The sequence below is a fragment of the Parasteatoda tepidariorum genome, chromosome 5 (assembly GCF_982258835.1).
Source record: "Parasteatoda tepidariorum strain Cologne lab strain chromosome 5, Ptep-v5.0, whole genome shotgun sequence".
NCBI lineage: Eukaryota > Metazoa > Arthropoda > Arachnida > Araneae > Theridiidae > Parasteatoda > Parasteatoda tepidariorum.
The window spans coordinates 4,291,611-4,317,551 of record NC_141759.1 but is presented as its reverse complement, the minus strand read 5'-3'; the positions used below and the strand labels follow the sequence as shown (position 1 = coordinate 4,317,551).

General features: G+C 28.3%; 1 protein-coding gene across 1 annotated transcript; it reads left to right on the top strand.

Annotated features, from left to right (window-relative positions):
- Nucleotides 1-602: 602 nt before the first annotated feature.
- LOC107457520 (phosphoribosyl pyrophosphate synthase-associated protein 2) lies at nucleotides 603-18,121 on the top strand. The gene is made up of 10 exons (XM_043042589.2): nucleotides 603-1,011; nucleotides 2,980-3,032; nucleotides 3,130-3,196; nucleotides 4,414-4,586; nucleotides 5,586-5,701; nucleotides 7,541-7,628; nucleotides 9,532-9,654; nucleotides 12,421-12,491; nucleotides 13,533-13,679; nucleotides 16,248-18,121. Exons 1-10 carry the CDS (start codon nucleotides 935-937, stop codon nucleotides 16,404-16,406), a joined length of 1,074 nt encoding a protein of 357 aa, XP_042898523.1. The 5' UTR covers nucleotides 603-934; the 3' UTR covers nucleotides 16,407-18,121.
- The last annotated feature ends 7,820 nt before the right edge of the window (nucleotides 18,122-25,941 follow it).

The window sequence follows — 25,941 nt, the reverse complement described above, 5'->3', positions numbered from 1 at the left end:
TACAAAATGCTGTTAGAAAGGTCTCTTTGAAAAGCTCTAACCGTTCACGCTACTTTCGAAAAATGCACTTGCGCGAATTCGGAGAGTCGAATGAATCTTGATGATTCATCAATCAGGTTTTTTTTTTTATTATTTCCAATGAGCTGCACAATCGGTCTTGCCGATAAGCAGACCTAGTGCGTTCTCCAGAGGTGCTATCCACTCTTTCAGGACCACCACAATGGGTGAGATACCATTGGTCATGTTAATTTGGACGTCTAGTTTCTGCCACACTAGATGGCAGCATCAAGACTCTATTTGGATGCTAAAGTGCACTAGGAATTTAATTTTTTTGCCGGAAATTCCAAGAGCCAATAAGGCACTCCAGGGATCTTTTACATGCCACATAATCATACGACATGGCCGCTGAGGATTTTCTGCATCCCGAAAATCCGGTGTCTGGGCCGGTGATCGAACCCGCAGTTCATCAATCAGGTTCTCAGTAGCATCTTAAAATTCTTATACGCGTTTTTTACGTAAAGCGTGAATGGCTCTTAAAATCATTACCAGGCTTCAATCTTTTTCCTATGGTGAGTATGATTAAAGCGAAAAAGCTATACTTTTAGATAGAAAATTTCACCATAAGGTTAATTAACTGATTGTGGTGATGGCCAAATTTGTTTTGTTTACCTTCCGAAATGACCGAATAAAATGAATACATTTTGCATTATATGATGCTATATTACGTAGTATTTGAGAACTTTTGAATTTTTCATCTAATTTCTTTTCTTACGACATTATTTATCTTTTTTTTTTACTCTTTTGATCCTTTCGCTTGTTTTTTTTTTCCTAGTAAAATTTACAGTCCTTTTAAACATCTACATCACGTGGACTTTAATCGCCTCACTTGATAAGATATTTCTTAAAGATTGTCTTTAACTTAGGCTAGTCAAGGATGAATATTCCAGGCTCTACCGATATTATTATTTTGGCGGGTAATTCTCATCCCGATTTAGCCCAGAAAATAGCAGGGTAAGATATTTAATATTATTAATTACAATTAATTCCAAAAATTAATTAAACTCTTTACCTTCTGTTCTATATGCAACTGTCAGCTCCAAGTAAAACTTTACAAAGTTTTATAAACATTCTATGTATTTCATAGAATACTCTCTTATCTGTATCTAGGCAAAATTAATCGCCAAGTTCTAATGACTTTCGGACAGTGGGCCGAGAAAAACTAAAAAAAAGATCACGGAAATGGACCAACTCGAAGGGTAGTAACTTGGATAAAATGTCAAACTTTCTGTAAATACAAAATCTCTATAAATTCTTTTGTCAAGCAATTTATGATAGAAATAGCGGGAGATAAAAAATAAGATTTTTTTTCTTTAAAAATATAGTTTGTTGGGGGGGTAAACCAACACCTCCTAGATGAGAAAAAGCCTTAGCACGGATCAATTTAATAATCCGACATAACGAACATAAACTGTTAAGTGGAGGAAAAATAATAAACATGTCACTACATTCGGGCTACTAAGGATGCGCAGCTGGTAAAAATACGAAAGATGTCATTACGTTTGGACTACTAAAGGATCAAATTTCTTGTTTATGATAACCTGTGTTGAGACCTTCTCTTTTCTAGGAGACATTAGTTAAGCCATTTTTTTTTGGGGGGGGGGAGGAGTTTATTAAAGCAATACATTTAAACGTAATTTTGACCTTCATTGAAACATACTACATCATTCCAAATTATCTCATAATATTTTATTAATTTTTTCAATCAACAATTTAAAACTAACCACTTTTATTTTTTAAGTATGCTCATTTAATGATAAAGAAGTAGAACTGAATACATGCTTTTATGTAACAATTCCTCTTAAAATGCAAATAAACACTTATCATTTAAATTTTATTTTGTTAATATATGTTTAAGAGGGATTTCCACCCTTCCTTCTCTGAAATGTATGGCGTATAGGATATGTTCCCATATCAGAGCTTGTACATGCAGGCTATCTGCACACCTGGAAAGTTATGGATTTCGGTATTGAACAAAATTAGTCATGATTTTAACTATTTTTTTGAAGAAAAATCATAGAAAGTCATGGGTATAGGTGGCCGAAAATTCTAATTTTTAAAATGGAAAATTTACCACCTCCCAATTTCACAATGTTCCACTGTGCCGAATATCTAAATTAGTAGCAAAATCCCCACTCATTGTCATATTCTATTAAAATATAAAATAATTTTATTATAGGTATTTCTTTAAGAATTATGGTGTTCTTTCAGAAAATGAAAGAAATAGCATCATTTCTAGAGCGAATTATCTTTTAAACTTAATTTATTTATTTATTTTTTCAATTTAAAATTCTATTTTAGGCTTTTTATATTCAAAAGTGAAAGTGCTCCGGAAAAAATCCTGATTTTTCGCTAACCGTCACCGGAAGTTTCCGGAAATCCCAGGTCCAGAAGTTTCAAGAAATCATCGATCACATTTATTTATAAGAATTCTTGTATATTTTATTTAAAAATATTAGACCTAAAATTTGTACTTGACGTTTTTTATTTCAAAATATTTTTTTCCTGGTAGAATAATAAATGTGATGAGAGATAAAAGTGAACTTATACATTATTCATTTCAATTATGTTTTATATAATTTATTTAGAATTTCATGTTTTTTGTTTAATATCCAAATGATTAGTTTGTATTTTGCAAAACGAGTAGTCTCTTGATCAGAGTTGAGTATTTGATCTAAATTAGTGACATCCTTACCTTTTCACTCCTAATTCCCACCTATCAATAGAAACACCTTTTTTGGTAAAAATTATTTATGTGCAACTTTAGAAATCAAGTCTTGTTTAAGGAAAAACTAATCTTATGACTTAAAAGTGTGTTATCCAAACAAACGTTATTAACATACACTCCCGAAGCTTTAAATTTCAGTCATATTTTTAATGTAAAATAACCTATAATTTTTTTTCCCTTCATATTTCTTACAGACGACTTGGTATTAGAGTTGGCAACTGTTCTGTTATCCATGCAGCTAACAGAGGTATGATTTGTATCCATCTTGAGAATCATGTCTTCAGATTTTAAAATATCCTTTTTATTTATTTTTGAAATATTCTCTTAATGATTATTTTATGTAGAAACCCTTGTGGATATTGGAGAATCTGTCCGTGGCCGAGATGTTTATATTCTGCAAACGGGAACTAAGTGAGTAAAACTCGTTTATTAGTGATTCAGCGTGCTATAGCGCATGAAATATGCCAAAAATCTTAAAGTGTTAATTTTAAAGAGAGAGCATGTGTCGACCAGGATATGTAATTCTTTATCTAGAAAAATGAAATAAAATAGTAAATTTATGTTTGCAGAATTAAACAAAATTTTAAAAGGGAGAAGAAAAAAAATTTCCCTCTATTTATCTCTCATAATTTTTTTCAGCAGTAAGAAAAAAAAAACAAATCTGAGTATCAAAAGCTGTTTTTTCTTGCTGCAAATATCAGATCAGTTTTAATCAAAAGCTTTGATTGGAAATGTAGCTCTTTCCTTGTTTTATAATTTTTTCTTCCGTCTATCAGCGTGTTTATAGATACAATGTTTATTATTTATAAATACAAAGATGTTTATAATTTATGTTTGTTTTCGGATGTTATGATTTATAGATACAAAGGGATGTTTATAAATACAAAGATTAAAATATGTATCAAAAGTCAGCAAGTTTATCATCTTCTCCATATCACTTTTCTTTCAATTTATGAAAAATCATTTGAAGTGCAAATTAATATTTTGCTTCAAAATTTGTAATTTTTCAAAATTTAAAATCTTAAATGATTTATGTCATCTTTATAAATAATTATGTCATGTCTCTGTAGTTTACTTTTTTTAAATGTTAACGTTAACATTTGTTATTTACATCAGTTGATCTAAAACATTGTGATATTATACATGTCGGCTAGGAGGAAAACTCCTTTTAGAAGATCTGATGATATTATTTGTTTAGTCAAATAAATAAGAAGCCTTTATCATTTTGTCTTTTCAAATTATTAAAAGATAAATACAAAATTGATTTTTATACTTTATTTGTTAACTTGTTTTCCAGTAGTTGATAGTTGTTACATTTCTATTTCATTTAATTTGAATCAATCATTTACATGAGTTCTATATTACTACAAAATAATTATTAAGACATTAATATTATTTGAAATGTAATGCTATGATTTATTTCTAATAATATTTTAATTAGGTTTATGCATATATAATTGTAATATTTATCTGATTATAAATTTGAATTTTTAAAGAATCTTTTAAAAAATCTGATCTGATTTAAACCTTATAAAATCAATTTTTCTAAACTTTTTTTTTTAAAAAAAATAATAATAAGGAGAACAAGAGCTTTGTTGGTTGATTTAATTTACTATTCACCCTTTTAGAGACGTAAATAACAACATAATGGAACTGTTGATTATGGCCTATGCTTGCAAGACTTCGTGTGCTCGAAAAATAGTTGGAGTTATACCCTACCTGCCTTACAGCAAACAGAGCAAAATGAGAAAACGTGGTTGCATTGTATCCAAGCTCTTGGCTAAAATGATGTGTAATTCAGGTAATACTCATCTCTAATTCCCTTCAATTTTTTTGCCCTTCAGTTTAATTTGTTTGCATTGCTGTTGGGGATAGAAATTGAGGAAATTTTGTCACTCATGCAAAGTACCTGTAACTGAAAGATTAGATTTGTTTGCACACATTTCCTCTGCTTTATTCCGTAATCTCTATTACATTAAAAAAAAAATTATGAGGCAAAATACTTTTAAAAACTATTTGAACTTTTTTTAACCTTTAAATTCTTAATGCTTTATGCAAATCAAGATTTTATCTTAATGTTTTAAGAAATGAGATGGGTGAGAGACCTGGTTCATCAGACCGCTGACCCTAAGGAAATCGAGGACCAGGACCAAAAGGGGGGATGAGTAAATGTCCTCCCTGGAAAGTCCCAAACAGTCCAGGATGTGAAATTTAAAAGGAATAACTGAATAAATAAATTGAAAGAAAGAACAAGAAAGCTAGTCTCAAAATTATGAAGAAAAAAATATCTAGTATTGAGCAGACAATAAATTCTCTATCTCTTTATCCATCTATTATGCATTTTTTAGAATTGCCCATTTATTTATAAGCAAATCCAAAAAATTTTGAGTAAAAGGAGATATTTTGAAATCAAAATTTGAAGTCATATATGATTCAACACTTGCCTTACAGATAAGCAGGGGCATCATTTAATTCTCAGAATTAATTTAGTTTTCACTTAAGATTTGTTTCTCTCTTTTTCTTTTTTTTTTCTTTTTTTTTTTTTCTTTGCATCTCTACTACCATTTTTGACATGCTTGAATCACATAAGCCCCAAATTGTTGAATGTTTTCTTAGGTTTGTTTATCACTTACCTATGCTAATGAATGATAATTATGCAGGAAAAAAAGCTTAACAATTATTCTTCATTCAACCACATTTATTTTGCTCATTGAATTTTTTTTCTTCCTCAATAGTAATTTCTCTTAAAAGCTATAAATCTCAATATCCTGAGTAATTGTTTCTAACTAATGTATTAAAGGATTGACTCACCTTATTACAATGGATCTTCATTCAAAGGAAGTACAAGGCTTCTTTGATATTCCAGTAGACAATTTGCGAGCATCACCTTTCCTCTTGCAGTACATCCAAGAAAGCGTAAGTACTTTTAAAAATGTTTAGTTAGTTCATGCTCTTTGCTTCTCTTGCAAAAATTATCATGTAATTTCAGTTTTTTTATGGTAAAATGAAGCTTAATTTTTTCCATACAGAAATTTTATTTTATAACCATCATTGAGCAGCTGACCCGATTTTCGAGTTTACGCCTGCTAATCGACTATGTAACCTTGTAATTTTGGAAGCAATCCAGAAGACAAGGGAACTCTTGTCTCAAGTATGGGGAGAAATTTGCCTTCATGGAGGAATTTTTGGTGGAACTAATCTGCATTTACGCTATGTGGAATGAAAGACCACGAGAAACGGTTAGCCTGACGGCAAGGGGACTCTAATCCATGATCCGTCTATCACTGAGGATATTTCATAGCACTGCGGTCGGTGCAAGCCGGATCCAGATTTCATATAGACCAGTCATCACTGGGATTCGAACCCGGTTCACCTCAATGGATTCAATGTCCATTTTTCTTCTTCTTTTTTAATGGTTTTTTTTATTACTTTATTATTTCAAAAAGCACTCAAAATTCTTTTTCATATTAGTGGGTGAATAAAAACTTTTTTTAAAGACTATTCTCCCTTCTTTTTCTTCCTTTTATTACTATTTTCAAAATTGCTAGATTTTTATAAATTTGGTTAATGTTGTTATTGATTTTTAAAAAAAAATCATTATAAAGTATAAAATTAGCTTTTAGTTGATAGGGCCGTTCAAAAAGTATGTGCATCCCGAAGGGGGTAGGGGATGTGCTATTTTGTATGGTTTTGTAGGATGGGGAGGGGGGAGGTATCAAACAAAGTACATACATTATAAGCATACACCAAACTTAAATTTGACTTTTTCATACACATGTATTATACATATGTTTGTTCTTGTTTTTTTTTCTCACATAGCGACCACTTGTTAAAATGAGTAAATCAGTTCTCAAAAAAAGTTGTCTTGCAAAATAAAAAAATTGCAAACACAAAAATATTGTAATTTTATTTAAAACATGATTATTTAAATTTTTTTGAAAAAGGGGGGTAGACTAATAAAATTTACGTACTCTAAGGGTAAGACCTTATGTATGGCAATGTACGAAGGGGGGGGGAGTTAAAATTTCTCCATTTTTGTGTACATACTTTTTGAACGGCCCCTTATAAATATTTTTTTAATAGCAACAAATGTTTAATTTTTGTGCACTAATGTTACATATTTTTATAAATAGTCACAAATTATCGATATATTCTCAATTTATAAGTTGTTAATTCTTTTGAATTTAGCTTCTTTTTTTTTCCTTCTTTTTTTTAAAATGTATAATTATTTTAAATTTGTATTCATTGTGTAGTTGCTTATATTTTTAATGTAAGTACAAATAAATTTTGTTACCCCTTAAATGCATAGTGATATAGATCTGCATTGCATGTTTAAAACCTCATATCTCTTTATCTTGCAACTTTTGCATAACACTTTTTTAATATTAATTTTATGAAAATTTTTATTGTTTCCGAATGCAACTTAAATTCTTAGACTGACAATTTCATTAGGAGTTACAATTATTTATATAACTATTAATTATGCTTGAAAGCAATATGTTTATATAAAAATTTTATATTATTATACAAAGTAAATTTGTAGAACTCAAGAAGTGATTGTTATTTACGCAATCAATATGTTTTTATAAAAATTTTAAAAAATGAAATTCTTGTGTATTTTTTATTCACATGCATATTTTCCCATTGACTGCACCCATGCATTTAAATATTAAATATATGGAGAACATAATTAGTAATTGCATTTTTGCTTTTTATTTTCCATATTTGAAAGAAATTCTGTATTTCTTTCCCCAGATACCTGATTACAGAAATGCAGTGATTGTTGCAAGAAATCCAGGTTCTGCTAAAAAGGCTACTTCTTATGCTGAAAGACTTAGATTAGGTACTAAACTAGATTATTACATTATTTTTGATCAAATATTTTACAATTTTTATATACATTTTGCTATGTTTTTTATTTAATTAATTGGTAAAACATATTTAAGGTATTCCTAATATTTTGCTTTATTCCACACTAAATGAGAAAGAGCAAACAGATAAGGAAATATACCAAATGTCTCATTCAAACTTAATTTATTCAGCTTACTGTGATATTTATTGCTAAATATTTCTTAGTTTTTTTTTTTTTTTTTAATGAAGAATTTGATTTCATTAAAGTTAAATATTTTTAATTTAATCTTTTTTCAATGATATTTTATAGTAAGTGCTTGCAGTTTTAGTGATAGATGCATAATCCATACATTTGCGAAATTTTCTGTAGTGTTAATCGTCATAATTTTACACTCTTATAGCTAAATGTTTAAAAAAACAACAACTTAAATACCGTTTGAAATCATTAAAAAAAATATATTAAAATGTTATCAGTAATAGCAGAGATGCCAACTGCTCCAGACATGCCGAAATAATTCAAAAAATGTTAAATAACTATAAACTAAAATTTGCAGATATTTGGCTAATTTTGTTTACTTTTTAAAAGGTTTAACATGTAAAATAATAAAGTGGTGATTCAAACCTTTGAATTATTTAGTAATAAATCAAATTTATTAAACTAAGAATCACATCATAAAACTACCACTCGAAAATATTTATCCGTTGTTCGGGGCATGATCAAGGCATGTGTAATGCGTTTCCCCTTTGTAAATCGAAGACCCCACACCTTTCCCTCTACTCAACTTCCAAGATGACTGGATTTTCCTCATTCTGCCTCAATCATTTTATTTCAAAATGATGGGAAAACCCAGCAGAATCCAAGTTTTTCGAATGCCAGATAAAAGTTTCTGTGCTGTAACAGTAAAGTTAATATATTGTCAGACATGGTAAGCAAATGTACGAATATATGCTATTATAAAATAATATAATGAACAATAATTACTTTTAATTGGAAATTATAGCTATATCAGAAAGAGATAAACAAAATTTGTTTCTCTTTATATCTTTTATTTTAGATGAGAACTCAAAACTTCTCAAGAAAATTTTAAATAGAGTCAATGAATGTCAATTTTGTTTTAGTTTTCATTGTGTTAAATTATATATATATATTTTTTAAAGTTTTGGTAGATTTTTTGTAAATTTCAAAGTGTTACAACTGCTAAGTTTAACTAGAAGAATGGATACTTTTTGCATTGAATTGTTCTAAAGAAAAAATTTTTTAGAAATGCATCATTTTAATGCACTAAAATTAGAAAGAATTTGCTTTAATTTAACTTTTAACATTGGCATTAATAACTCTAAAAATGATTAATGTTCATTTTTTTAACTATTAGAATTTACTACTTTTGTTAGCTTATAGTTGTCTATACCATACCTGCCAACTCTTCCGGATTTTCCGGAAGATTTTATTTTCATATTTAAAGTGGTAGCAATACTCAGGTTATTCCAATTAACTTTTTGAATTATAATGATAATTATAAATGAGTTTGACCACTGCTACATATAAATAATTACAATAAATATATAAAAGCATAATAATCCTTGCGCAAGCAAATTTCAACGGGATCAAAATATAAATATATTTTTGAGTCCGATTGTTTTTCGTTTATTGTTTACCACTCTGAAAATCCATTCTCGGAAAGTGTGAAAGTTGGCAGGTATGCTATACTTAAAGTACATATGGAATATAAAAGGATATTTTTTTTTCTCTAGTTTTCTGAAAATACATGAGAAAAGTTATATTTAATATTTGACCTTACGTACAACATACAGTATGCTGTTTAAAATTAAAAATAGTGCAATTTTTGATGCAGAGATGTTTTTTATCCATTGTTTCACCCTTTTAAAAATTCCAGGTATTGCAGTTATTCATGGTGAGCAGAAGGAATCTGAGTCAGACATGGTGGATGGAAGATACTCTCCGCCTCCTATAGTAGCTGTCTCCAGGACAATGGATGTTGGATTGGATATTATGCCAGGTCTTTTATTCATGCACACTATGTTGATACTTATGAATATTTATGCGGTGTACAGTTCCGTACCTGGACTTTAGTCTGGTTTACATAAATCAGAAACGTCTATTTTCCAAACACTTTTTAAAAATCAAAATTAACAAATCTCTTTTCATTTTTCAAAAAAGAAAAAGAAATCTTACAATCTAGTAAAAATATTCTTATTTTTTTATTATTATTTATTTATTTATTCTTGCTGCTTTTCTCTTTTCTGATAGCTAAACTAAACACATTCTGTGTCAAGAAACACACAAAAATAGTCGTTGAAAAGACCATAAACTGGAAATTTCTATTTTCCAAACACTTTTTAAAAATATCTCCTTTCATTTTTCAAAAAAAGAAAGAGAGAAACATTTACACTTGCAATCTATTAAAAAAAGTATTTGTATTTTTTTTCCCCTTCTTCTTGCTCCTTTTTTGCTAACTGAGCTAAATGTATATTCTGATTCACAAAAATATAGTTGATGAAAAGACAAGTGCAGTTAAAGAATGCGAGAAGTATAAAACATGAATATTAATTAATTACAATTCTATTCCTTGTTTTACATTTTTTTTTTTGTTGTTATTAAATTAGATTAATATACTTTTGGAATTTTAAGTTTGTTTTTTTTGTTATTTTTATCTGATTATCTGTCAGGCTAATTCTTCATACCAAATGGAAAAGAGAAAGTCTTTATTCGTGAAAGGGAAAGTTCAAACAATCATTTAATAATTTTTTTTTATTTGTTAAAGATATTTTGTCATAGAAAACATTTTTTACTTAACAAAAAGTCATTCAAAAATGTTGCATTGAATCATTGTTAATTATCAATCAATTTTTCATTGATGTTGTTTATCTTAAAAACCTATTATCAAGCAAACACTACTTTTAAAACTATTTATTGCTGAAATTCTGATGAATTTGGATGTGGGACTTTTCATTGTACATCATAATGCCAGTAAGGTTTATAAGACCTATCGAAAAGAGCTTCATCAATTTTATTGACACTCTATCCACACATAAAATTAAAAATTGTCCTTGATTTTTTATTTATTATTTTGCATTTCTATTTAGAATTTTTTTTTTATCTTTTGTGTATGAGGGGCATAAAATGAGTTCATATTGTAGATGGGTTTGTATCAATACATTTCATATTTTGCACTTAGTACTTAAAAGTATCTAGTACTTTAAATAAATACATCACATAATTAATGAGCACATATAGTATCAATAATATTTTTAAAAAAATATTAAATTTAGTAAAACTCTGGAACAGTGTTCTTAGTGACTTCTGAACAATTCGGCTAATCCGCAGAATAAAGCATAAGCCAAATGAAAATTATGTTAGCAAAATAAATTTGTCCTCCTCTTTTACTGATCTGTGTACAATTACCAGATATATAAACTACAAAAACAATTGTGCTTTAAAAATTTTGGAATGTCGAAAAAGGAAAAATATATTAAACTCTAAGACAACACAAATGCTGGACTTGAGTTAACTCTACATTGTAGAGTAGCAACTTAGTGGCTCAATGAATTTTAAAAAAAATATTTTTGTAAAAAATCAATTTACAAGCAATAATCAACCTTTTAAAGTACTTAATTTTTTTAAAAGTATTTTTCTAACTTTTGAAGACACACACAATCAAATACTTTGAAATTGTATGACTCTCTTACTGGAATGTTTATTGAAGGAGATATATTATTTGCATTTAAAATCTAAATTTAGTTTCCATTAAGTTCTTAACACTGAACCTCCTAGTGTTGGGACATGACTGCAACAAAGTGCACCATTTTGCATACAGTTGCTGTAAACAATTTATTTTAAGAAAATCAACAGTACTTTCCAAATTCTTTCAGAATAAACAGAAAAAATTCTTTTTCCGCTCTTGCAATTTATAGAATATAGTGGTACATCTCATTTCCAAGTGTGCCATATTTTTTGCAAACTGTTTTATGAAAACGTGTAAAATTATTTTAAAATTTAACATCCAGATGGCAGCATCAAAAATGTTTGAATTATTTACTAATTTTAAAAGAATCCAGTAATAAGTTATATTCAGTCTGTTACAAGTATTAAGCTTCGAATTTCAGTTATGGACATAGTTCAAAGTACTTTTCAAGCCTTTTTCAGACTTAACACAGAGATGCCAACTGCTCCGGACAAGCCTAAATAATTAGTAAAACGGTAGATAACTACAAAATAAATTTTGCAAATATTTGACAATTTCTGCTTGCTTTTTAAAAGGTATACCACGACGTAAGTAATATAAAGTGGTGAAACATATAAGCCTACGAATTGTTTAGAAATAGTGGTGGATAAAAATCTACTAAATTGAATTTATTAAACCAAGAATCACAATTGATAAACTACCAATTTAAAATATATATTTGCTGTCCGGAGCAAGTTAGCATCTCTGTTAACAGGACTCATTTCTTGAATCATTTGATCAAGAAAGATGATATTGATACAAATGGAATTGATTTTTAATGCAGTGAATAAAAATTTCAATAAATGGGTCGTTTTAAGTTGTAGTGAAACTCTAAAAATTGTAGGCAAGCAAATCATCTAAAATTGTAAAATATCAAATTTAATTATAAAACAATTAGGAAATAGGTGTACATTTATGTTTGTTAAAATGATATGTAACTCATTGCTTTTGTTTGTTTTTGTAATATATTAGTCATTTGGTGATTGAATTTAATAAATTTTATATAATTATTTTTACATATTGTATTTATTTTTGTTTCAGTTTTGGCAGCCAAGGAGAAACCCCCAATTAATGTAGTTGGTGATGTAGGTGGAAGAATTGCTATTATGGTGGTATGTAAACATTTTTAAGTCTCTATTTGGAACTGAGATGGCTTAGAGGTTAATGTTGCCATTGTGAAATAACTGGGTGCTATCTTCAGTAATGACTAAGATTCCACACAGCTTCTGATTAATTAATATCAGCTAGGCTGAGTAGTAAAAGCAGATGGTGCTCAATGTTGACCACTTTACACCATTATGTTGTTGATCAAGAAAATTAAAGAGCATTAACCTCAGCCTCCTCTTGGCCAATAGCTAACTGTTGCAGGACTGTTTTTTTTATTTTATTATTATTACTAAATTATAAATTTTCGTCCAAGTAACTTTATAATTTTGCTTTTAAAATAAAGATGCAAATCTTCCATTTTGTACAGTTTCTTCTGTACAAAATGCCAACCCTGATGATTAAATTGTTTTCATTAGGTTCGATATTATTGTGTTCTAAGCAAAAAGTTCATAGTATATTATGCTATCATTATTGTTTTCTAAGATAATGTAATGGGAAAGCTATTTTTGTTTGTGTTAAGCAAAAATTGGTCCTAAGCATTTACATCTTAACAAGATTTTTTTCAAGTTATTTATTGCGTAAAAATGGTGTAAATAACATCTTCTGAAATTATTTTGAAGTAAGTCACAACTTATGAATGAATCACTCTCAGTGAGTGATAGGGGGAGATGGAACACAAAAAAATTAATTAAAAAATTAAAAACTCATTTTTCATGAACAGCCCTTATTGCTAAGTTAACTTTTATTTTAGTGAGATTAAAAATCAAAACTCATAGTGAATTTCTACTAATCTTTCTAAAAATAAAATTTTAGAGAGAAAATTCTTTATAAAAGAGAAACTAACTTACTGAACATACTTAGGTTATTTTTGTATTTATTATATTAAAAGATCTCTTCTTCATCAGATTTTTTTTATTTTCAAAAATTTGCTTAAAAAGTTGTATGAATTAAAGTTAATTAATTGATTGGATTAAAGACATTATTATTTTTCTTACCCAATACTATTTTTATTTGAGTTGTTTACTGATTCATCAAACTGTGTGCAGGATGATATGATTGATGATGTTGAATCCTTTGTTATGGCTGCAGAAGTTCTGAAAGAGAGGGGAGCTTACAAGATCTATGTCTTGGCCACTCATGGACTTCTTTCTTCAGATGCACCTAGGCTACTCGAAGACTCACCCATAGATGAGGTATGTTTGTTTTTTATCGGGAAACTCCCATATTTTGATCAGTGAGATCAGTACCAAATACCTGTGTGTTTTTCTATTTTTATCAAAAATTTGTTAATTTCCTACATTTAAGTCAAAGAGTTCAATACGAGGCTATTTTATTCAGGCTGGTCACTTTCTCTCTGGAAAAAGGGAATACTTGGAATTATCAGGGAATTTGAAAATACCAATAGTATCCTCTGAGAAAATCACATACAACTCTAGTTTGCTTATACCCATTATTAGACATTAAAACTGGTTTATACTACCTCTGGGGATACTGGATTAGAGATCAATCATTCTCTGGTTCAGGTCAGAATTACGATCTGTGGATGTATGAATGGGTCCTCCCTGTAAATGGGTGTGGCAGAAGTCTAATTCTTGGTCATGGAGGGTGCCACTGGAAAACAAGAACAATCTCTCCCCCAGTACCTTAATGGCCTATGACAACAACAATACTTAATTTAGATAATCATTTTTTAATGAATGGTACTAGAATCATTTATTTTTCATGTCATCAGTACTATTTTAATAAATAATTCTAATTAATAATTTTGCTATTTCCAACTATTAAATGAACCTTCTTTTTTTTTTCAAAAATTTTAATATTAAGTTTAAGACAATAAACAAACAGTTTTAAAATCACCTTTTTAATTAAATATGCTTATGATTCTTACATATTTAGTTTGGATGGAAATATTTTGCCTACTTCTTTAATTCGGTTTATTGTCGTAAGAATTTTAACTGTGAAAGAAACATAACTATTAAGATATAAGAATTAAACAGTTTTATTTCTGAAATTGCTTTCGGCATTAATTCATATTAATATGTATGTGGATTTAAATGATTTTACAATTAGAAACCAACTAATGTAAATCATTAAAATTTTAAAAAATTTTAATTTGACTCTGGAAATCTCAAGGAGTTTTGTTTTATGTGGGGAGTGGCCACTCTGCTGTATTAGTGACTATCCAGTAGGTGTTATAAATCTCTGTAGTAATTTTTATTAATATTGAGTTCTCTCAGATATCTCTTTAAACAAAAAAAGAAAGCCATATTATCTTCCAGAGTCATAATGTTCATTTGCCTAAATCTCATTGTGCCTTTTTTAAAAAATGTTTTTTTTTTTTTTTTTGAAATCTTAATAGTTAGAGCTCTGATGGCTCAGGGGATAGGGCGTTCGTCTTCCAATGAGGTGAACCGGGGTTCGATCCCGGTGATGGCCGGTCTATGCAAATCCCCTTATCCGGCCTGCACCGAACACAGTGCTTACGTGAAATATCCTCAGTGGTAGGCGGGTCGCGGGTTAGAGTCCTCTTGCCGTCGGGCTAACCGTGGGTGATTCTCGTGGTTTTCGTCTCCATGTAACACAAATGTGGGCTAGTTACATCAAAAAATCCTCCACAATGGCAAATTTCTCACAATACTTGATCCAGGAGTTCTCTTGTCTTCTGGATTGGATTGGGTTCAAAATGACAAGGCTACAAAGTTTAGCATTAGTAGTCGTAAACCCCAAAATTGGGTCAGCTGTTCGGCAGTTATAAAATAAAAAACTCAATAGTTGGGCCGGAATAGCCTGGTTGGTAGGGCACTGGGCTCATGCCCAAGAGTTTGTGGGTTCGAACTAAGGACGGCCGATGACTCACTGTGTAGTAAATGGTAACTGATGCACGTTAAATCCTTTGAGTCGCAAAGTCCTCCATGTTCCCATAACAAATCAATACCTCTGGGGGTACTGATCCAGGAGTTTCCTTCTCTTCTGGATTAGTTCAAAATGACAAAGCTATGGAGTTAAACCTTACTAGCCATAAACCCAAAATTGGGTCGGCTGTTCAACGACGGTTATTAAATATAAAATAAAAACTCAATAGTTATTATCACAAGTCCTATAAAGTAGTAATAGTTGAATTAAATTGACTGTTCAGTATTCTGAACACAAAGAAGTGTAATTTACCTAGCCACTCTGACCCGAGGACTTGTCCCTTAATGATCATGCTTCTTATTTAGAAACGCAAGTTTGAAATTCCTCATCTTGTTTGGGTTGAACATTGAAGAAACACATTTTGTGTGTCCATTTTCTTTAACATGCTTTTCAAGCTGTGCTAAGAATTAAAAGCTCACCAATCCACAAGATTATTTTTCTATGTGTAAGTTTCACTGTAGGTTGTGGTCGATAGTAATTTATCACCTTGGTCATATCTTAACTGAAATAACGAACTTAGTACAATAGTTACTGGTGGAATAACAAACTAGCTCATATAAACATGAATAAATATTTTTTCATACTTCCTTGTATTCAAATAGGGCAATTTATTATTCAAACATTTTAAACCTATGTGAAAATTGAGTTCTCCAACAAAGTTTCTCTTCTTAAAGTTGCTAAGTAATGACTACATTTCAAAAATAGTTGTAGTTAACTACATTTGTAATAAAGTAATCCTAGTTCACTATATAAAAAGGTTTTTCCGATTACTGAACGGAACATTTTTATTTGACTTAAAATCTTAACATAATAAGTTCTTTTATATATTTACTTGTTTATCTTTTTAGGTGGTGGTTACAAACACTGTACCCCACGAGGTACAGAAAATGCAGTGCCACAAAATCAAGACGGTCGACATTAGCGTTTTGTTGTCTGAAGCTATTCGTCGCATCCACAACAAAGAATCCATGTCCTACTTGTTTAGAAATGTCACACTTGAAGATTAGGCCTTATTCCCTTTTTAAATGTTGCTTAATTTTTTTTTTTAATTTTGTAAAGATATAATTAAACTTAAAGTAAAAGCTCCACTATGCCGAACATGGAGGGATTATCAATTTCCAGATATTTGAGAATTTAAAATCTGAATTCTATACATTACTTTATTTTCAGTAAAAAGTGCTAGTTGCAAAAGTTTCAACCCTTATAAAAATAAGTCTTATATAATGGTGCTTGAAACTTGTCTAAATTGAAATATAAAGAATAAACATAGGCTTAGCTCAGAAAAAGGGACGTGTCTGTTTATGTTTAATGAACTGTCAACCCGCGCAGTATCCTTAATGGCTTTTTAAATAATATAGATATGGTTTCAAAAGTTTAGAATGTCATGCAGAAAAAGTTGAATCTACCAAAGTAGTCAAAAAATATTTTTCGATATTTTGGGTTCTGTGTCCTCGTAAGTGAGCGTTCAAGAAATTACATGTCTTTCTTTTTACGAACTTTTGGTTACTTAACTTTTCTGTTCAGTCGAAATTCGGATAGTCGAGCTTTTACTCAGCCTTTGGAAGTCAACTTTGAGTCTTTGTGAAATTTCATTTTTCCTTTTTTTTTTGGTGGTAATTAGACCAGTATTGATAATGTTGGATAGCTATGTTTCAGTTTATAGTTTATAATTGTTGAAGATATTTTAGAATGTTTTTTTTTTTTTTTCTTTGGAGAAATTTTTTTTTTCCTCTGTAGAGAAAAACACAAATTATTTAAATGTAATAAGAAACTTAAAGCATTTTTACTGATGCTTAACTGTTATAAAGAAACTAGAATAATTAACTTAAAACAATTTTACCGATGATTAGCAGTTTTAAAATGTGCTATTAATTTTTTCATCTGATTTATTGTGATTTTTCTATGCATTTACGTATTTCTTATCGTTGAATTTGTATATTAGCTCTATTCCAAATAATACTTTTTTTATTGTAAAAGATTTATAAGAATTTATATTCCAGAAATAAAAACTTTTTTTCGTTTGAAAAAGATGTTTTGAGATAATGTAACTTTTAATTGAAAACTTTTTTAATATGCTTGTATAAAATCATTTTGGATAATTACTTGAATCTAAATATAATTAATGTTACTTATTAATACAATTTTAACCATTGCTGTAAATAATAAGATTTATATATCAATAGTTATTTCATAGTAATCTGTTTTTCTTAATCTAATTTGTATGTACATACCTGCCAATTGCGCCAACTTGTCTCTATTATGTCCTGTAAAATCAAAAAGGAGGCAGACCTTTTAAAAATTAGATGATCGATTAAAATGTTTCTTAATATTTTCAAAAATAAATGATAAAACTACCTGTAATTTTTCTATTAGAGAGGGCGGTTCTCCGCTTACCCACGAAATTCTTTTTTATGATTTTTATCCGATTTCAGCTATAATAATAATAAACAAAAATTTGTTGTGGGAGGATATAACATAAACAAAATCCGGAGTTTTGTAACTACGGCAGCATTTCACTACAATGTAAAATAATTGTGTACATTTCTTCTTGGCTAGCGTAAAAATATTACTCCTGTCAAAAAAAAAAAAATTACGCATTCAAAATTCGTGGATCATAATAGAATTATACGAAAAAAGAAATCGAGATTTTAAAAACATTGTGGAAATTCTTACCAACAACTGTTGAAAATGTGATTATCACAACCATGGAGACAATAACATCGTCAAAAATAGAGTACATCAAAAAGTGATTTTTCAAATGTACTCTTCAAAATTTTCCGTACAAAACAATATTGCATTGAAAAATCAAGATTTTATAAACCAAGTTTGTTTACGGGTGAATTGTCATATTAGAGTTGTAATAAAGAGATTCTTAAAATGCGCGATTCAAAGTTCAGCAAGACGAAATATTATTGTAGTAAAACATTAAGATTTTAAAAAACATGTGATGACTACTGAGAAAACGATTCACAAAATCCTGCAGACCAATCGAGTGGGTTGAGAATTAATTACTCAAATGTGTGATTCAGAATTCATTGTATGTTATAATGGAGTATTAAAAATTCAAGATATTAACAACCATGTGGTTATCTGTAGCAATAGCTGCCAAAATAGTGGTCGGCAAATCACATAGATTTATGATGGAATCTTCCCTAATTGAGCGTGTCAAAATAAAATAAAAAGTGATTACTCAAATGTTACAATTTGAAATTAGCGGTACACTATGAAGTCGTATTAAATTATTGAGACTTTATAAACTATGTGGACATAAGTAGAAATCAACTGTCATAAAAAAAATGAGTAAAATGTATAAATTATCAAAAAATTGATGAAAATCTATGTGGTTCATACCATGCATTATGTTGAGTTTATCAATACGTTAAAGTAGTATTTCAGAAATTGGAAAAATAATGTTAAGCATTTTTTTGGCAGGAATGTACACTTTGTATATGATTTTTATTACCTTGTTAGTTCTTTTATTAGTACAATTAAATTAATATTTAACTAATATTTTCTATTTTAATTTGTATTAATTAAAGTTTTCTTTTTTGTCTTGCAATGAATTAACCTTAACCCTAGTTTTAGAGACCGGGTGTTTCTCCAGATATAGGCTAACCAGATTGAATGAAAACTGCATGTCTCTGTCTGGACTTTCCTACTTACATTTAACTTTCTTTTTTAATTTAGTTTTTTTTTTTCAATATTAACAAATATTTCTCTGGCATTTTCATTTATTCTTCAAGTTATTTCAATTTCTAGACTATGAAAAACTAATGCATAGCTGCTAACCCACTGGATTTTTCAGAAGATTACAAAGAGAACATTTTTTACACCTACTTGTTTTTTCTTCTTTTCTTTTTTTATATATAAATATACTTAAAATAAAGAAAGGTCCCTTTAATTTTCCTTCAACATATTTCTTGCTTAAAAGTTTATAAAAATAATGCTATTACTAAATACAGTGAATCGGCCTCTGGTAGAAATTGAAATTTAAAAGTAAAGCTGTCAATATAGAAAGAAATTAGGTCTGTAGGACCCATATCAAAATTCTGAACTATGTGAATGGACATTTCATTAAGTTCGAAGCTTTAAAAATGATCTTTTTATAAAAAGAATTAATATTCCATTTTGATTACATTTTTACAACTCAGATGTTAATTCACATACTCATGAAAATTTTCCTCTTTTGTGTTAATTATTGACATTTAACTAGGCCATAAAAGATTTTTTTTTTAAATTATGAATTATCTTTTCTGGAAACAAACCATAAAATTTGTTTTAATATTTAGTTATTTAAATGTTCACATAGTATAAATGAGTTTTCGTAAGAATATATTTATTTTTAAAAAAATTGACGTTTTCGACAAAAATAATTTTTACTAACTTCAATAAAAAGTAAATCTGCATTAAACTTTAATATCTTTTATCATTCAAAATTAACACAATAGGCATAAAAATTTTTAGATCCAGAGTCTATGATTATCTAAAATTGTGGGAAATAGTTGCTTTTTATCAGAGTTTCTATACAATTTTGATTGTGTTGAAAAATGTGCTGAATTCTTTTCATTTTGTGTTAGCAGCTATGCTGTTGTGAATCTTTATTTTACAATATATATATTTTTTTTTAACTTTAATCCTTTTTATTAAATTACTTTTTATGTTTTTGGATATCAAAATACCAGGGATACCAACTGTTTTAGATTTTTCATATAATGTCTATGGATTTTATTTCCACATTTTTACAAGTTCAAATTTTGAAAACTTCATGAAATCTAAATATTTTAACAATTTTATTATTGCATAAAATTTTTCTAATTGACTTTAGAATAAGCAAAAAAAAATTTTTTTTTTCAATCAATATCTTAACAAAAATTTTTATGCATTGAACTAAATGCTTTAGTATCCAAAACTAAATGTAATTTGTTAGTTAAATAATTGGACATTTTTATTTTTCACACTTTACTTCTGAATTATGTTTATTACTACAGAAAAGCATTAGCACATGTTGGTTTCCCTGTATATACATGATAAATGTCGCCATATCGTACTTATATCTGTAGTTTATAAAGAGTTACTTATATGTTTAATATTTGGAGCTGTATAAAAAAATTTTATTTTCAAATTAAAGAAACAAAATTAGATTCTCAAAAAAGAGTTTTTTATTTGATATTTAACACACACGTATGAAATTAAGACATTTCTCATCAATATTGGCATTTTTTTTTAGTGAGTCACCACTACTACTAACTAGAGATGCAATGTCATCAAATTAAAGTTCTGTAAATGGTATGAATTCAGCAGGCCTTAAAATTAGATTAACGCCATTTAAAGCGACATGTTCACCAATTTGTATTCACAGGATTTAAAACTTCGCATCACGATTCATATTCATGCAATTTAAAATCACACATCGAGATTAACATTCATCGTGCAATTTATAATTGCATATCGTGATCAGCATTCAGGAGATTTTAATCTACACATCACGACTAGATTCATATTTGCGGGATTTAAAAATCTAATATTGGGATTCATATTTACGTGATTCAAAAATCTCGCTTTTCACATTGTGCAGACTTTTATCAAAATGTTGATAATATTCTTATGGATATATGCTTCCAGCAAATTGTTATATCATCCTCAAATTTTAGGTACTTTATCAATTACTTAAAAAAACTTTGGTATGTAACGTTTTTGGATTTCCATTTTCAGCTTCTTTTTTTTTTAGACCTGCAATAAGGAAAGATATCAAAAGGTTCTCAAAATATTTGGGTGATGGCTTCCTCATTCGGCGTAAATCGTATTCCTCTGAACTATTTTTTCGTGTTTGACCAGTACACCAGACTAAAACACTGTGGATGTTGCAGCATTAAAAAAATTTATATGCACTCTTATGGATTTTCCTACTAGAGCAAACGTGCCACTTGTCTTGCTGAAATTTTTCTTACCTACCTCCAACTTGTTCAAATTACTGTACCTTCTCAGTTTAAATGCATTAAATAGACCAAAAATTGTCAATGGAATATGAAAAAATTTGTGATTCATCCACTGGAACATGTAATTCTCCATAGCAAAAACAATTAATGGTATCAGCAAATTTGATTAGGCAAAATTAAACTTCAAAAAAGAAAAAGTAATTATAAGAAACGGAATGTTTAATAAATTTAAAAAAATTATGGTGGTTTCAGGAGAGATTTGTATTCTTTGAAATAAAGAGCTGCTTTTAAGTTTTTTTTTTTAAAAAAAAGGGGAGCTCTGAATGTCCCAGTTTCTAAGGATTCATATAGTTTACTTGTATAGCAGAATCGCTGTTTGTGATATGCCTGTGGCCTCAACTATTTCATACATTTTAATTTGTCAGTCACACACAATACTGCCGTAGATCATTAAGGAGAAGATAACTTCCATGACCATATATAAACTCATTTACTCTACTGTAAATGGAAGCACGTGTGTCATGATCATCATCCAACTTGACTTTGATCTCGCATTGCACAAATTTTTTATTAAAACGCTGATAATATTCTATAAAAATATGCTTCCTTTCTTTTTTATCTTACTCAAATTTCAGATATGAGCTATGGTGGCTTAGGGTATAGAGCATTCGCCTCCCAATGTGGTGACCCAGGTTCAAATTTCAGTGGTGGCTGGTTGATAAAAAAATTTGCACCCAGCTCGCACCAATCACATTGTTGACATAAAATATCCTCTATGGTAGACAGATTTTTATGGGTAGAATTCAAGTGCTGTCTGGCTTACCAATAAAAGTTTTTGTGGTTTTCCTCCTCCGTGTAATCCAAATATGGGTTGGTTATATCAAATTGTCCCAATGCTTAATCTAAGAGTTCCTTTGTCTTTTGGATTTGGTTCAAAATTACAAGCCTATTGAGTTGAACTTTGATGGTTGAAAACTCAAAATTGGGTTGGCTGTTTGACTCCAGTTATAAAGTAAAATAGAAGTGTTTAATTCTAGTCATTACTTCTTCTTACTGATCATACAAATTCACTACCATTGTTAATCATTCAAACTATCAAGATGAAAGAATATTTAGAAATAATATTTTTGGAAGAGTACAAAACTAAAATTTAGTAAACCTTTTGAGTGATTAAACAACTCTGGAACAAATAGCTTTATCTCTTTCTTACTGGAATAGCAAATGAATTACTTTAGAATTAGTCCATTGAATTTCGCTGATTATTTTAATTGCATTCATCTTACTTACTCTTTATTACTCAATAATTCCTTAACATACTAATGTTGTCATATAAGCAGCATGGTTTAATGGGTCCAATATGTGACAGCAAAAATTATTTTATCATATCACCATATTTACAATTAATAAAATTTCTGATACCTAGTTTCTTTTATAGGCAAGATTTAAAAATACCATAACTTTCTTTTATATAAAAAAATAGCTTGGATCTAGTATGAAGTAAACTTCAAATACTTTTTGATTGTTAAGGGTTAACTCGAAATTTTTTTTTGCAATTCACAGATTACAACATCAAAGTTGTACTTCATATATACAATTTCAAAACTCTTATATTTTTGTCTAAACTTTATTTGCAGTAACAAATCCACATGGAAATATATACACAGAAATCTTTGGAATATACAAAAATATGAGAATGTTCTATTTATACTTTCATTCACAAAAATTTTACATAGCTACAATGAAAAAGAATCAATAAAAGTAACAATCATAAAACATTTAGAAATAATGATTATGATAAATATAACTTTTACCAATTACTTAAAAAGCTCAAGTCTTTATAACTATTATTATAAATGAGTAATTAAAAAAATTGAATAGGAATTAAATGAAAACTTAAAGATAATTTAATATGAAACAAACTTTTTGTATCAATAATAATAAACAGAACTACTAATTATGTAAGTTTAAATTAGCTTTATTAACAAATCTCTATCCATGTGTTTAAAAAAATAACATAAATGTTAGTCATTTTATATATATTGAAAATTTAGAAAGGCTTGATTAAACAATTTAATATTTATTTACTGGAAAGAATTTAAAACCTGTATTCAATAATGTGTGGAAATAAGAGCAAACATTTTTAATTTTGTATTAATTATATTAGATTTCTTACTCCCAATATCTAATTTTTTATAAATAAAAAAATGTCTTCTATTAACAGCATTAATAGTGCATTGCATTAGAATTTGAAAAGACTTCAATATAGAAATACAAATTTACCTCATCCATTTCAAGCCCACTGGTTCTTGATGAACTAAACATTGCTGTTAAAATTTGTGCAGTGGAAGTGTTCCAAAATTTTGAAGATAAAAAAAAATGAAGTGATAGAAATCTAGAAAAAAGATCTATGTAATTCCTTAAAAATTTGCGAATGTGCGGCCATTCGGTTGGAAATTCTAAAAATATATACAGTACACTCTTGATATCTCTGAGTTAAAGGGACGCTAAAAAAATAGCGAGTCTTCGTTATAACAAGTTCAGAACCAAATATGTTCTAAAATGTAAAAAGAAAAATTTCTTAAATAGTATACTAAAATGTAGAGTCATGGAACATCAAAATAAATACTAATAAAGATATTAGTATAATAGTAGACAATAAGTCTAAATGTAGTAATGATAATTTTGTTTTTAAAAGCAAAACAAAAATAATTAGGCATTAAATATAAAAGAATTTGTTTACAATAAACTAACGTTAATAGAGTTTGTTAAATAAAACTCTACCATCGTGGCCTGTCGTAATCATTTTTGAAATCGCTTATCAATCAATTTTTCTATTTGAAAAAAAAAAACTGCCAAGTTATCATTTTCCATGTTCCTGAAACGTTTTAATATGGGGGCAGCATTTTTTCATGAGACGCAGTAATGTTGCTCAGTGATTACACAGTGATTTTTCTGAACAAATTCATTTTTTACTTCGAAAAGTATTTGACATAAGGTTATGACAAGAAATTCTTCGACAACATAGGAATTCAAATTAATATTAGGTGGGCATGTAAAGGGTAAAGTTTTTTTTTTCTTAAATAACAATGTTTTTGAGAAGTCCAGAGTATACTGTATATAATTTGAATAGATCTTTTTTTTTTTTTTAAATACTAAATTATAACATAGTTCTAAAATATATTGGGTACTATTTTAATGTCTCAAATAAATTTTTGCAAAAAAAAATTTTTAAGACAAGGTTATAGAAAAGTCTCTTTTACCAAAACTTATTCATAACAAATGCAACTGAAGATGTATTTAAATGATTACAGGTGAAAATAATATACTTCTATGTACAGTAATAAAATTAGTTTCTCTACTGAAAAAGTTTAAAAACCCATTTTAATTTCATTAAAGAAGCATATTTAACTTCAGTCAAAAATATCATAGTCATTACATAAATATTATGCATAATTTGTTGTACTGTTTTTTAATTTCTTAAAAACTTGAAATTGTTCTTATCAATGAAATGATCAATTGCTATACACAATAAATTCATTGTGGACCGCAAATGAAAATTTTTTGGGGCTCGATTTAGTTAAAAAGGCTTTGTACTCTTCTTAAATGACATAAATGCATGAACATGCTTTTAAAAATACTGTTGAGAGTTGAAAAACAAAACTTATAATAAGTAAAACTTCTTAAAAGTCACATTTTTTCGTCAGTTGTATCAGATTAGAGTTACCACCACTCACTTGTATTATTTTTTCAATAGCTACAATTGAATTACGCAGGATATTAAACATATTTTTGCTTTATTTTTTTTTCTGATCTGATTTTGTTTATTGAGATACTTTGTAACTATTGAGATTTGTAATAGAAATGGGCTTAAATTTCAAATTTATAATTAGTGCAAAAGAATTTTGTTAACTACCATTGTTAGGATGTATACAAAACCTATAACTCTGAATGCCTCAATGGGTCAAAAGTTGAGATGAAGCATTTCTGTACAACAGTATTTATACAGGTTGTAGTATACAACAGTATTTATACAAATGTTTCAACAAAAAATAAGCATTCAAATATTTTTTTTAAAAAATTTTTTTAAATCTTAATTAGGGTAGCAAAAAAATTTAATCCTTTAGTTGAAAGTTCTTCATATATATAAAATTAAGAAAACATCATAAAAACATTTTCATAGACTTTATATAATTCTGATAAAATAACTAGTTTCTGGCAAAGAACTATGCCTAAATTTATTGCTCACCATAAAAACATTTTATGTTCAATTTTAAACATATTCAATATAGAGGGTTCATTCTGTTTTTTAAATTAATAGGTGCATTCTTTAATTACGTAATAAAATTAATTTAATATCAGTTATAAACTTATTTTAAACAAATTATTATGGAAATTTTCAAAAAGCCGTATATTTTTTTATTCAACTGTAAGACTATAATTTTGACCATGAAATCATAATTACCAATAAATTGTAATAATTGGCATCTCTGTTAAATACATCTTTAAATAAATACATATCTCACTTGAAGTCTGAAATTTTGCTTAAAATTTTTTTGTTGAGAAACAGTAACTTTTAAGTAGTGTGCAAATTTATGAACAAAATCTA